The sequence below is a fragment of the Contarinia nasturtii genome, unplaced genomic scaffold, assembly GCF_009176525.2.
Source record: "Contarinia nasturtii isolate CC-2019 unplaced genomic scaffold, AAFC_CNas_1.1 Cnas_scaffold_4311, whole genome shotgun sequence".
NCBI lineage: Eukaryota > Metazoa > Arthropoda > Insecta > Diptera > Cecidomyiidae > Contarinia > Contarinia nasturtii.
In genome coordinates this window covers 1,432,294-1,446,514 of record NW_022201606.1, presented here as the reverse complement: position 1 = coordinate 1,446,514, position 14,221 = coordinate 1,432,294, and the positions used below count along the sequence as shown (strand labels likewise).

Here is a 14,221-nt window from a genome sequence, read left to right as displayed (position 1 = left end):
TGCAAAGCTAATTTATAATTAAAACACTAGTTTATACCTTTTTCTATTTAATGTTTAGTCTTAAGAAATTTACAAATAAAGGTGAATTGAAAATTGAAAAATTGAAAAAAAAGAATTCAACGATTGTGCATTGAAAAACTGTGCTTCTTCACGACAGTCACTTTCAACTTTCAATTTGGTTTCTCGAATGATAATGCAGTTTTCAATAAAATGCAATTGAATTGCAATTCAATGTTCGATAAAAATTTGCTCGTGTGTTTCATCCATTCAAATAAAACCTTTGTTGATAATGATTGTCGATCAGTTTCCCTTTTAATTGCTGATTTAAAAATAGCATAATTTCTAGGGGGAGACACAGGCTTTAGTATTGCTAATTTTTCTTAGATTTTTTAGTTTTCTAGTAATTTAAACCTTCGATCCTCGCTCCATGCTACTATGATCTAAAATATTCTAGAAAAGAATAAAGCACTGATGTATAGATACAAATTCAATGCATTGAAATAAGTGCATTTGAATTTGTATTGCTTTTGAACACATCTACGCGTGTTTCAAACAATATGTTCTTCCATATTGTCCATTGGTTGTTCCACATATTCCGCCTTTAAACCGTGAAGGCTGGAGGAAATTTTTTTATTGACGAATAAATTTAATTTCTAGTATTTGATACCTTTATGGATATCGCCATGTCTTCTCGTACAAATAAAACGAAGGACATGAATTGAGAACAAAAAGGTCACCTTAATCATTTTACATACGTGTTTGGACAATTATTTAATATCGTACGATGCTCGCCACTGAAAATAAACCAAAAACATTAAAAAAATGCTTATGTTGTTTAGACCACGTGAAAATATCCTCGTTGCAATTGATTTGTATCGGACTTTTTGGAGTTCCCAAGCCCACTAGGCAGTTATTTATATTTTCTGAAGGTTTTTGTTGATTCAGTTGTGCATAGGAGAACTGTATTTCATCGAAAATTTGTTCTAGTTTTTCTTAACCGATGCAGCACATTTCAATAAAATCCGAAATGAATCGATAACCATTTGTTTTATCCATTTCAAGGGGCATTTAACTTGTACCATACGATGCAAATATATAATGTGGCTTATATACAAAACACAATATACTCTGTTTGCATTTATATGAAATATACATTCATCTCCAAATACCCTTGGAACCATTTAGAGCAAACTTTTGTCACGTAATTGCAGTTTTAAGTTTCCAATTCTCGCTGTATTTTTACGTGGTATGAATAATACTTACATTGTTAATGTTTTGAAGCATGCGTGTGCAGTGCACTGTGCAGTTATAAATGTCATTCATTTCGAATAGAATCGTATAATGGTTTCAGTTACTCTCTGGATCTCATTGTACTTGGTCGCAAATATTCTCTCTTTTTTTTGACAAAAAAATACTTTCTTAAATTCGTTCCTTATTTACTTAAATTAACGATTTCGTTTTGTTAATATTGTGTAATCAATTTTTTCACACTTGTGATTTCAATCGGTCATAACAAAATCATTGAGTTCATTTTTGGTTCAAGAGAAATTTCGCAATTTCGCACTTATTGAAGTTCCAAAATATTTTGACAAAATTCAATTAAAATTCATTTTTTCTAAAACTTTGAACCCCGAAACGTCTGCCTATCATTTCAAATTCAAATTGAAACAAAAATAATGAGAAACGAAATTATGAAATTTTTTCAAACGACGCGAAAAGTCTTTGAAAATTTGAGCGTTCATCAGCCTCAGGCATTTGCGAAGCAAACGATAAGTGTCCATTTTTGTAATGGGCCTTCTATTCGAAGCACAAACCATGCAAGAATATTCAAGAATATTCGGATGGCTTTTATGGATTGGTTACATCGACAGTGGACCTGTTGTTCTTAATTGTAATATTTTGGAAGGCATCTAACATGTTTAAGCTGATTGAGGAATTTGAAGCAGTAATAGAAAAAAGTACGCACAAAGTTAGTTTGATTTTAAGTGTAATCGAAATCGAGCAATATCGTCAAAAGATCAGCCTTTCATTTTATGTCATTTACTGTTCCTATAACCTAGGGGCTGACCGCGCTTTTTTCATCAAGCTTTAAAATCATTTTTGCTCACAAAAAACGGTAGTAGTAGAATTGTTTAAATGTATTGGTATTTTCATACAATCGTCACTACAACAGCATAGCTGACACTTATTTTCAGGGAAGCGAACAGCGACGGATATGTTGCGTCTGCGTTTATACAAAGTATAAAATTCTATATGCGACCCGGTCACTGCTTTTTTTTTTGGCGCGATGGACCAAATGTCAACTGCGCTGCTGTGCGGTTAGTTTGTTTGTTTGTGTCACGCATAACTCAATCAAGATATCAGCTATCAACTTGAAACCAATTTTTTCAGATTCCTAAGCCCAATACTGAGACTCGAGTTCTAATTCTACGATACTGATTAAAATTCTCAGTTTATAAATGCTCTTGAAATGTCATTTCCCAAAAACATAGCCAGAATACTCGATCGTACTTGTGACAAGTGCCTCTAGTACATCAAACTGCCACATTTTTTGTATTTTCATGAATTTTCAAACGAAAGTTAATATGGCTCGAGTTCAAATGATACAATTATGATTAAATTGGTTAATTTTTCTGCGGACCTGGGGATTGAGAATATTTTTTACTTCCAAGTACATTGGAAGTGTATTTATGTTTATTTTTTAAATCTCAAAAATTACGTTAGTTCGATTATCTGACAATATCTGTAAATATTCAGTCATATCCACCATGTATAATGTTTTAGATTTTGCCAAACTTTGCTGAATATGTTGACATTTTGTGTATGAATAGTTTCACTCTTTCAAAACGCAATTGGTCTAATAAATTAATTATATTGGGATATTTTCAATGCTACTCTCTTCAATTGAGAACACAATTAATTTTCATAATAATGAATTTTATCTTGAATATTTATTAAAAAATATAGTCTAAATGCAACAAGTCATATTGTTGTGAAAAAGGGTCCACCTGGGCTGAAAATGATTCTTGGTATCATTTGGCATAGGTTATTCGTAGGAACAACTTTGATTTCGAAAAACTTAATATTTTCGAACCACTCTCATTATAACGAGTAGACACTAATTTTAATTAATCAATATCTAGGAAAAGAGAACACGGTGTCACAGGCAATTTACGAGGAGGCAAATGAAAAGGCCGGAAAATGGACAAAATTCATTGAGTCTTTAGTGATGAAAGTGTCACTTTTGGGCAATACTATCCCGCATCTATGTTATTTGTCGAATAACAACATATGCCATTTTTCACATCAACTGGACGTGATAACACTATTGGCATTGAAGATTCAGAATTTTTAATTTTTTAATGATCAAGCCGAATACTGAAATATTTTTCGATATCAGTGTGTTTCTTTGAATTTCAATTGGTTGGTATTTTTTTGCTCATATAATATATATGCACTATATAAAATGAATCGTAGGAATATATGAATCATAGTGGTCAAAAAATAGCATACTTCTGAAAACTAAACGACTATCTATCAAAGAAACCATAAATAATCGATTTTCAAAACCAATTTATTTGACTTTGTATCAACGTGATCAATTACATAAAAAAATTGTATCTGCATGTGTCTGAAGTTCTCACAATTATCATTTTCCCGCGGGGAAAAAATGAAATAAAATAATTCATTTTAAATGAAGAAAGGTTTCCTTTTTTCATATTAAAGTTAAGGTTATCTTTTGGTCGTGCTGGTGCAAGGCTATGGTGCTGATATTAACAAAATCAATGTTGTGAATTATTTGTCATTCAAAGTTTTCAAAATCATGATATAGCTGAATGTGGTCTTCATAAACTGAAAAAGAGGAAAAATGTCAATCAGAAAGGGTTGGATATTGGCTTAGAATCCAATTTTGCTTGATATATATCAAGCTTTAAAATCGTTTTCGGTTAGTTTGTGTCACGCATCCAATCCGCAAAAACAATATTTTTCTTTTTGGAAAATTCGCCAAGGAAAATTATTTTCCTTGCAAATGAAGTTTTTCCCAAGAGTTTGTATGGGAATCTGAAAACAACTTGATTTGTACGTTATAACTCGAGTTTAAATTCTACCATTTTTGAATAAAATTACTCTTTAGATGCTCTTCCGAAAAAACATACCCAAACTACCGAATTTCTGTGTATTTCCATGAATTTTTTGACGAAAGTCGATATGGTTCGAATTCAAATCATATAATTTTGATTAAATTGGTTAATTTTTCTGCGGACTAAAATATTTTTTAAATTCCACTCGTTTATGCATCGATCCATCAAGCATTACTTCCAAGTACTTTGGCGGTGTATTTAAAAGTGAATTGCATTTGTAGAGTAATTTACTCATAAGAAAAAAAAAATCAAAATTTGGCCACTGTTTCATAATTTGAATTGTCAGTACGCATAGATCAAATACGTACACAAACGAAAGAAAAACAGGAAAAACCAAAAATGTGCACTCAAATGAGTCGATTTGAGTAAACTAAATCATGTTAAACTTACATTAGTGAATGTTTCCAAATTCATCGTAACGTTTCCAAATCCATGGTAGAAAATTTCTCTTTGAGACATTTGAACCATAAGGAGAATATGCTTTTGAAGATCATTGGGTAGCGCAATCCAATTGCATTCATTATAAAGACATTCTGCCATTTTCTCATAGCTATCGGAAGCTAATTTTCCAAAATAGCAATACAAAAACAAATTTGCAATGAATACCTTTATCCCAATGAAGCAAATGAAGACACCGATATCAATATCTTCAAGTTGCTAAAATATTACAGAAAAGAATCAAATGTATTTGATGAATTACTTCTAAAAAGCGGAAGTTAGTTACAATCATTAAATCGAAAATGCAAATCGCCAAGCATAGCATGCTGTAAAGTAGTTTGATCATGATAATAAATGTATAAACGTCAGACGAATATAAAAACCATCTAAAAAGACAAAAAAAAATAACTACTTTTAAATATCTAATGAACTTAAAATAGGAGTTTAAGCACTATAACTTACTCTCTAACGGAACTGTGGAATTCGATAATTTTGCAGAGTAGCTTCTTCTGGTTGATATTTTCATCGGGATCATTTAATTTGCGCAGCTCATGTCGAAACATTTCATAAAATGCTTGATGATGAAAGCACATTGAAATAAACGTCAGCATAACGACCCCACATATAAGATAATAAGACACAGCAAAGGACATGTAGGTACATATCTCTCCACCGTATCCAAGTAGTGTTGCTTGATCCCACGGTAAACTGAAAGAATTTGATTGGTGATTTAAAAATATTTGGAATGCAAAAATATTGGGAATACATTTTACTCACACAAAATAAAATGGTATATATAAATGATCTCTATTTAGCTCTCCATGCAAGTAGTAACAAAATATTATTGAGGCAATACCATTAATAGGAAATGAAACCGTGGCTGAGGTGACCACCCATTTCAAATAAAACTTCCATATCCATTCACATTTGTTGTTCACTTGTTCCAAAAATTGAAATGAATCTTCGTGCTTATCTACATTCAACGTGAATTGGAAAAAGATGAGTTTTTTTCCTGTTATATTTTAAAATAATTGTTTAAAATTAAATGTAGTCTTACTTGCGCCATAAATTGTTGCCAAATTCTTCAAAATATTGGAAAATCTATGCTGCATAAAAACTATTTCCAACTCAATATAGACCGCCCCCAACGCGGAAATAAATACACAAGCAGCAAATAAGGTTTGTTCGAAATTATTTGTTCCATTCTTTAAAATGAATGCAACCGATGCAAGCGACAGAGTAAACTGTGCCAAAGTCATAACTATGGTAAAGCCAATATATGCCAATTTCTTCCAAACACTTGTGGAATTTTCCGGAGGCAATTGACAAAGCCATATCATCATTTGCTGTGCAGTTGGTATTGGTTTCATTATAAACTCAAATTTTCAAATTGAAAATAAAAACGGCGTGTTTTGAAAATTGGAAATAATGATAAATTGATTTTTGGCTGGTTTCTAGAGATCGTTTTCGAAAATGAAGTAAACTGTAACTGTTAAGAAATATGACTGATTGAATGCATTTCACAGGTCTCTCTTTTATACTACTTTTCCATTGTAAGAGCTGAGTCAGCTTTTCACACATGCTTTGATTCACAACATGCATTTGATCTAGGTTTTTTAACAACTACATAAAATAGATTTATGTGTCATGGAAAAACAAATGAATAAATGATTAGATGATACCTTTGAGTAAAGTTAATTGTGAGAATTGGTGCACATTTAAAGCATTTTTATCATTTTGCTAGCACAGAACGGCATAGAAAAAGGATAAATAAAATCAATGATGAACTCATTTTGGTTTCATTTCTTCGCTTCAAATTTGCCTCGCTGGATATCATATTTTAGTGGGGGGGGATGCAAGACAAGTGGAAAACGAGGACAATTTTCAAAAAATCGATATATTTGGATTCCAATCCACTTGCTTCAATGATGGCGTTGCCGGCAAATGTAATTTATTCAGTCCACGATCGCCATAACAGCATAACAGTCAGCGAATTCCCGTGAATTATTAAGCACTTTTATGATTTGCATGCCGCGATTGTTGATGTCAGTGATTGTTTTGGAAACATTTTTTACAAGTCGCGCATATTTGATCAATTGATTAGATTCCTCATCTTGAACAAGCCGTTTCTCGTTTTCAAGTGCAGAAACCTCTGCTTTCAATAATGTCATCTGTTCGATCAACTTCTTGTAATCATTGATGTTGTACTTTTGTTGCTGAATTTGAATGGCAAGTGCTTGGATTTGTGTTTGAGTTTGGTGCATTTTGGCACGTTTATCATTTCAAAGTAGATTAACAGCGGCCAACCGATCACACAGAAACAAGTATTGGAGTACGCTTACTTAGTAGAGGCTTTACCCCTCAAAATGAGTTACGCACTCTATTTGACTCTATTTTTGGTGTTAGTTTCATCTTTTTTGGACGATGGTCGCCTAGTTCTCATTTTAAATGCTTATTCAAAAATAAACCGACTTAAACCTTCGTTCCACACTGCATGATACAATCCAAAAGATTTGAGAAAAGAATATAGCAAGTATTGTACTGATTGATAGCTACAAATTCGATGCATTGCACCAAGTGCATGTGAATTTCTATTGCTTTTGAACACATCCGCGCGTGTTTCAATCAATAGATGGTTTCCATATTTAGTTTTAACACCGTCCTTGAGACCAGGTTGGAAGAAAATTGTTATTAAGGAACATATTTAATTTCTAATTGACGCTTTCATGGACATCGCCACGTTTTCTTGTACAAATAAAACGAAAGGTCACCTCTATCATTATACATACGTGTTTGGACAATTCTTTAAACATCGTACGATTCTTGCCGATGAAAATAGATTCAAGACATTAAAAAATGCATATGTTGTTCAGACAACGTGAAAATGTCCTTGTTGCAATTGATTTGTATGGACTTCTAGGAATCGCAGAGCAGTTATTTATATTTTCTGAAGATTTTTATTGTTTCAGGTGTGTAATCGAACATTTGTTTCTGTTTCTCTTGACTATTATACAGCACATTTCAATAAGATCCGAAATGAATCGATAACAATTTGTTTTATCCATTTCAAGGGGCATTTAACTCGTTTTATATACGATTTTATACATCGTTGTATGAATGGCAACATATACTTGACTTAGATACAATATGCTCTCTTTGCATTTATATGAAATATCCAATTTTATCTGCAAATGCCCCTAGAACCATTTAGAGCAAACTTTTGTCACGTAATTGCAGTTTTAAAATCTGGATGTATCTACACCTGGTATGAAAAACGCTTAAATTGTTAATGTGTTGAAGCAAAAGTGTCCACTATACAGCAGTAAATGACACTCAATTCAAATACAATAATGAATCTTATAATGGTTTCAGTTACGTTCTGGATCTCATTGCACTTGGTCGCAAAATAATAAACTTATACTCTTTCCTTATTTACTTGATTTAACGGAATCGTTTTGTAAATATTGTGGGATCCATCTTACACTTGTGATTTCAATCGGCCATAACAAAATCAAAAATCATTGAATTCATTTTTGGTTTTCAAAAAACTGAAGGAAATTGAATTCAAGAGAAATTTCATTGTATCAACACCTATTGAAGTTCCAAAATATTTCTTGAAAATAAACCATCGAAACGTTTGCCAATCATTTCAAATTCAAGTTGAATCAAAAATATTCAGAAACAAAATTATGAACATTTTTCAAACGACACGAAAAATCTATGAACATTTGGGCGTATATCAGCCTCAAGCATTTGAAAATCATTCGATACAAGCCAATTTTTGGGCCACAATTCTAATGGTATGTATAGCCGCGCTCGATAATAACCATACAATAATACCATTCTGCTCACGTACTTGGAAGTCATTCGATCTTGCATCTCCCTCTCCTCGTTGTCGTTCAAATGATCGGTTTTCACGTCTAACCCAATCTTTACGACTGGTGCCTTTAGGTTCTTGAACTTTTACACCTTTCCATAAAATTGTCGCACCGTTAAAGGCTTTAATACCGTCAGACTTTTCGATTTTTTTATGTCGGATATGATGAGTTTCATGCGTTTGGCAATGTCATTTTTTGTCTTTTCGCACATTTTAGAAAACTGCGATAGAATCTCACGAAATTGATTAAAAACGTTTTGCGGTTACTGTATTTTTTTGGTCTAATACAATACCTTCCCCACACTAGGTGTGCGCCAGAGCAGCGATACAAACCACCACACGCACCCAAAACGTGGGATGTATATTCAAAATGCCGGCGAGGTCGTTTTTTAAACTCTAAGTATACCACAAAACAAAAAAAGTGTACCTCGAAGTTGAAAAAAATATTCATGGATTAATATTTCTGTATATTCAACTTGCCTCTAGGCTTCACTAACACGGAAACTATTTTTAGTCTCCACGTTTTTATAGTCCTAATCAAGTCTACCTAAAGTGTACCTTTAGAATAATATATTTTTACCTTACTCAGTGGACCAAAAATTGCCATTGATTGCACATTGGTGCACGTAGTCGGTGCGCGTAGTTGTTTGTTTCGCTGCTCTGGTGTGCGCAAAAGTAATGAAGTTCAAAAAAATTTGATAGATGTCACACAAAACACCACTTAACTTTTGGATCGGATGACATTTCATTTTAAAGCGATATTGTTTCTTATCAGTGAATTGATAAAGGTTTGGATTGAATACAAAGTTTAGTTATTTCATTGAGTGGTTTTCTTCAGCTATTTCTCTCCGGAAAAAAATGAATTTCAAAAATAAAGTTGTTGTCGTAACTGGTAGCAGTAGTGGAATTGGAGCTGACGCCGCAGTTTACTTAGCACAAATGGGAGCAGATGTTGTTTTGGTTGGACGTAACGAGATGAGATTGAATGATGTGAAAAATCAAATAATTTCCAATGGATCGTCGACGCCACTTGTGATTGTTGCCGATGTAACCAGAGACTGTGAGAAAATCATATCTAAAACCGTCGAACATTTTGGAAAGATCAACGTTTTGATCAACAATGCCGGCATTTTAACAGAAGACAATATTGAGAACATTACAATGGAAGCATTTGATAAAATGATCGATACAAATTTGCGAAGTGTCATTCAATTAACTCAAAAGGCAATACCATTCCTTGAGCAGACAAAGGGCAATATTTTGAATGTCTCAAGTACAGCTGGCATGAAAGCTGTTGCCAATTTGATGTCTTACTGCATTTCAAAGGCTAGCCTCGATCAGTTTACTAAATGTGTTGCCTTGGATTTGGCTTCAAGGAATATCAGATGCAATGCAATTAACCCGGCGGCCATTCGCACCCCGATTTATCGAACACTCGGAATTGACAGCGAAGAAGAACAAGCCATCTTCAATACATATCAGTCACGTTATCCATTGGGACGAATTGGTGAAGTGAGTGATACATCTGCAGCTATAGCTTACCTCACAAGCGATGCAGCCTCATTTATAACCGGCACTCTTCTGAATGTTGATGGCGGCGCATTAGTAGCGGGCTTTGACTGAAGTATTCAAATTCATTTAAATATATTCTTCAATTTTGATAATTGGGAATAAAGAGAATTTGAAAACTACAAAGAATTCAATTGAACTACTATCAAAAAGCTTCATAGTTAAGTTGAATACATCAAATCATAGCCGAAAGATATGAATATACCAAATTATCTGATCTTTTTAAAATAGATGGCGACGCAATAGTCGCGGGAAAAAAAAGTTTTAAAAATTTAAATAATTAATTGGATTTCGAATTTCGAAAAAAAAAAAAATAGAATATTGACTTTTTATTGAGAATTTCTTTCAAGTTAACGATAAAACCAAATTATGCATTGATTCGCAAAAATGATTTTATTTGGATTGAATTGATTCATATAAAATCAAACCTGAAAACAGAAATACTCAACTTTGTGAGCTTCATAGTCAATGACAGCTGATAGAATGGTTAATTTTTATATGATAAGACTATCGAATGTAGATTAGATACGCAGTTTGATTTTTTCTCCGACACGTATAAGAATTATCTGTATTAAAAATGAGTTTTGCAAATAAGGTTATTCTAATAACTGGTGCTAGTTCCGGAATTGGTGCTCATGCCGCTGTTCACTTGTCCAAAAAAGGTGCCAATATTGCTTTGGTTGGTCGTAATATCGAACGATTGAACAAAATCAGCGATCAAATAAAGAATGCAAATGCACCAACTCCACTGGTTATTCGAGCAGATATTGTAACTGATGCCGAGCGTATTATTAATGAGACGGTGAATCACTTTGGGAAATTGGATGTATTGATAAATAATGCCGCTATTCTTTCGCGTAATACAGTGGCACATATCGAATTGGCTGAATATGACCGAATCATGAGAACCAACGTAAGAAGTGTCATTGAATTGACGAAATTGGCGGTTCCACATATAGAAAAGACAAAGGGAAACATACTAAACGTGTCCAGTATAGCCGGTTTTCGTGTCAGACCAAATTCACTGGCGTACAGCATTTCAAAGGCAGCCGTCAATCAACTAACAAAGGTAATTAAAAAAGTGCTTTTAAATTCAAACGTATATTCATGCAATTTATTTAAAATGATCATTCAAGAGCGCCGCATTGGATTTGGCACAAAAGGGAGTTCGAGTAAATGCTATATGTCCAGCCCTAATACGTACGCCAATATTTGAAACGGGTGAAAATATGTCGTCGCAAGATGCAGAGGAATTTTTTGAGAGTTGCAAGAAACTTTATCCGGTTGGTCGTATTGGCGAATGTAGCGATACATCAGCTGCAATTGAGTTCTTAATTGGAGATTCAGCTTCATTCATCACTGGCTCGTTGTTTCTTGTAGATGGAGGCGGTCTTCTTCTACATAAATTGTAAAATTCTTCGAAAATTATGTTCAATATCATTTCTTGTTATTTTACATAACCTACATGCAAAAATTACAAAAGAAAAAGTATAAAAAAGTCATTTGTTTAAATAGAAGAAAGAACTACAAACAGTTCCAATATTATAATCTTCCACCGATATCATGTTATCAAATAAAATGTTTATTGCAACTGCATAATAGTCGTAGATAATTAATAATGAATAAACGCACAACAATGAAAATATGAAATGTCATTCATGTAGTTCAGTGATTGTCATAATTTATAACTCATCGACACACGTCAAACAGTTCGCATTTGAACGTCAAGCAGCGTAGTTCCAATCAGAAAATGAGTTTTGCAAATAAGGTAATTTTAATCACTGGTGCTAGTTCCGGCATTGGAGCTCATGCCGCCGAACATTTAGCTAAAAAAGGTGCAAGTGTTTCGTTAGTTGGTCGTAATCAAGAACGATTGAATGAAGTTGTTGAACGAATTAAAACTGCCGGTGCACCAATACCACTGGCCATTGTTGCTGATGTTACAAAAGATGTTCAGCGAATCATTGATGAAACAGTCAATCATTTCGGTAAATTGGACGTTTTAATTAACAATGCCGGTATAATGTCAAAAGATTCTATAGAAAATGTTGATTTGGCTGAGTACGATTGGATAATGAACACCAATGTACGTGCTGTGATTGAACTCACGAAATTAGCCATTCCACATTTGGAAAAGACAAAGGGAAACATTTTGAACGTCTCGAGTGCAGCCGGATTACGTGTTAAACCCAATTTTCTTAGTTATTGCATATCGAAGGCCGCTGTTAATCAGTTGACAAAGGTAAGCTGTCAATTTTCATTTGAATTGTTCTAATTTTGTGCGGTTGATTTCATTTTTTCATATTTTTTTGTAATTTTTTCTAATGTAAAACAAAGAGCGCCGCATTGGATTTAGCTCCAAAACGCATTCGCGTCAATGCAATCAATCCCGTCGCTGTGCGGACACCACTTTTTGAAACAGGCTTGGGAAAAAGTCCACAACAGGCTGAGGAGTTTTTCGAGAGCTTCAAGAATATATATCCAATGGGACGTGTAGGTGAATGTGATGATACATCGGCCGCAATAGAGTATTTGATCGGTGATTCGGCTTCATTCATCACTGGTGCACTATTTGCTGTAGACGGCGGTAAGACACTAACTACACATTAAGTCTTGAAACGTTTAAAAATACATTTTCCATTATCTTATCTTTGACAGGTGCTTTAACAGCGGGAAAATAAAAATTGCTTATCATGATATTATAATCGAATAAAAATCTCACATTTTTCTATTCAATAAATATAGCGGCTTATTTTTTACGTCGACTTCATTTGATGCAATTGTATTTTCAATACATAGTTTATTTTATTGAAAGTTTGATAGTATAGTTGCTATAGGCAACAAATCCATTTGAATATTAATATTTGTTTAAGACTTTAGCGAAAACCGACACCGAATCGAATTGGAAAAATAGGCTTATGTTTAGCATTTTGCTGTCAAAATTTGAAACTTACCGTTTCGGTTAAGTTTAAATTCAGAATCCATGATTTTTTGCTTGGAAATAGAAATAGAATCATTTAATGCATCGCATCGTATCATATCAATGAATATTACGCAATTAAACTAACGTGATGTTTTTTTACATTTCAAAGAGATCTCAAAATGAGTTTGGCTAATAAAGTTATGGTATTTGGGCTCTAGAGCCAGCTGGAATATGTTGTTGTTTATTTTGTCGAAAAAGGTGGAATCATCGTGTTACTTGACCGAAATTAAAATGGTTTGAATGATGTTAGTGAGCTAATCAAATGTTCCGATGCACCAAATCTTTTAATTGTCATCGCTGATGAACCGTGGCTAAAGGTATTTTTAAATCGACACACCTTCCCATCGATGAAGGAAGCAAGGGTTCATATATGAAATGATCAGGTTTTAAAATTGTCTTTTTTAAATTGGCACATTAGGTGCCCTGTTAGTTGGAGAATAGGAAATTATAAAAATATTTGAACTGTTGTGAGAGTTCTTTCTAATAAGTCACGCGAAATTGTTTGTGACCAGAAAAGTACCATAATTTAATTTATCATTTCATATTAAATGTGAATAAAGTAACGCTTTTCAAATTTTCAATCACCAATATTACAAGACACAATGCATACTAACCAAGTACAGTACTGTAGTATTTTTGGTAAGTACGAGAAATTTGCAGAAATACAATATTTATACTGCATTGAATAATAAATACGGGTTGATCATTTTGAAGTGAGTGAGGTCATTATATAATTTTGTTTATTCGAATTGAGTTATCAACGACAAACAAATCAACATATGAAAAAATAAAAAAAATAAAATGTTTATTTGCTATATGTATATTAAATTACATCGTATCTTTTTTCACAGACTTTGATCATTCGAGCTTTTTCAAGCCCAAAAACAAAATACACCCAAATGAAATTCTTCAATACAAACAAAAACTAAAGTAATTCCTCTGAATTCTTGGCACTTGATCGACATTTATGGTGTGAGTTTCATGCATTCAAGACAAATTCTTTATATTCCAATCAAAGCATTTGGCACTTAAAATACACATCTCATTTGAAACATTCAAATTATACGCGAAGAAAAATGAATCTATGTATATTTGCTCATTTGTGTGTACGATTGTTCGATAATTATATACGTTTTTTTTTTATTCTGCTTTATGAAACGCTTGCACCATCGAATATGCTCACTAACTGTTTGTTTATTATTATTTATACCA

At 33.1% G+C, this 14,221-nt stretch overlaps 4 protein-coding genes across 4 annotated transcripts; 3 read left to right on the top strand and 1 right to left on the bottom strand.

Annotated features, from left to right (window-relative positions):
• Window positions 1–4,791: 4,791 nt before the first annotated feature.
• On the bottom strand, window positions 4,792–5,950 carry LOC116350919. Its single transcript, XM_031782915.1, has 4 exons — window positions 5,638–5,950; window positions 5,358–5,553; window positions 5,043–5,288; window positions 4,792–4,966 (listed from the first exon to the last, which is right to left on the bottom strand). Exons 1-4 carry the CDS (start codon window positions 5,948–5,950, stop codon window positions 4,792–4,794), a joined length of 930 nt encoding a protein of 309 aa, XP_031638775.1.
• Window positions 5,951–9,200: 3,250 nt separating this feature from the next.
• On the top strand, window positions 9,201–10,160 carry LOC116350753 (uncharacterized oxidoreductase TM_0325-like). Its single transcript, XM_031782665.1, has one exon. It carries the CDS (start codon window positions 9,316–9,318, stop codon window positions 10,078–10,080), a length of 765 nt encoding a protein of 254 aa, XP_031638525.1. The 5' UTR covers window positions 9,201–9,315; the 3' UTR covers window positions 10,081–10,160.
• A 377-nt stretch (window positions 10,161–10,537) lies between these two features.
• Window positions 10,538–11,625, top strand: LOC116350670 (uncharacterized oxidoreductase TM_0325-like). The gene is made up of 2 exons (XM_031782546.1): window positions 10,538–11,095; window positions 11,163–11,625. The coding sequence occupies exons 1-2, from the start codon at window positions 10,604–10,606 to the stop codon at window positions 11,436–11,438; spliced, it is 768 nt and encodes a 255-aa protein (XP_031638406.1). The 5' UTR covers window positions 10,538–10,603; the 3' UTR covers window positions 11,439–11,625.
• Window positions 11,626–11,717: 92 nt separating this feature from the next.
• Window positions 11,718–13,179, top strand: LOC116350671 (uncharacterized oxidoreductase TM_0325-like). The gene is made up of 3 exons (XM_031782547.1): window positions 11,718–12,268; window positions 12,364–12,613; window positions 12,685–13,179. The coding sequence occupies exons 1-3, from the start codon at window positions 11,777–11,779 to the stop codon at window positions 12,705–12,707; spliced, it is 765 nt and encodes a 254-aa protein (XP_031638407.1). The 5' UTR covers window positions 11,718–11,776; the 3' UTR covers window positions 12,708–13,179.
• Window positions 13,180–14,221: the final 1,042 nt, after the last annotated feature.

Bases quoted from the DNA above. Each gene is read 5' to 3' on its own strand.
- LOC116350670 (XM_031782546.1), top strand. From the start codon at position 10,604: ATGAGTTTTGCAAATAAGGTTATTCTAATAACTGGTGCTAGTTCCGGA. The intron at 11,096-11,162 runs GTAATTAAAAAA...TGATCATTCAAG, and splicing joins CCGTCAATCAACTAACAAAG to AGCGCCGCATTGGATTTGGC.
- LOC116350671 (XM_031782547.1), top strand. From the start codon at position 11,777: ATGAGTTTTGCAAATAAGGTAATTTTAATCACTGGTGCTAGTTCCGGC. The intron at 12,269-12,363 runs GTAAGCTGTCAA...TGTAAAACAAAG, and splicing joins CTGTTAATCAGTTGACAAAG to AGCGCCGCATTGGATTTAGC. The intron at 12,614-12,684 runs GTAAGACACTAA...TATCTTTGACAG, and splicing joins ACTATTTGCTGTAGACGGCG to GTGCTTTAACAGCGGGAAAA.
- LOC116350919 (XM_031782915.1), bottom strand. From the start codon at position 5,950: ATGAAACCAATACCAACTGCACAGCAAATGATGATATGGCTTTGTCAA. The intron at 5,289-5,357 runs GTGAGTAAAATG...AAATTCTTTCAG, and splicing joins TATATACCATTTTATTTTGT to TTTACCGTGGGATCAAGCAA. The intron at 4,967-5,042 runs GTAAGTTATAGT...TTGTCTTTTTAG, and splicing joins TTCCACAGTTCCGTTAGAGA to ATGGTTTTTATATTCGTCTG.
- LOC116350753 (XM_031782665.1), top strand. From the start codon at position 9,316: ATGAATTTCAAAAATAAAGTTGTTGTCGTAACTGGTAGCAGTAGTGGA.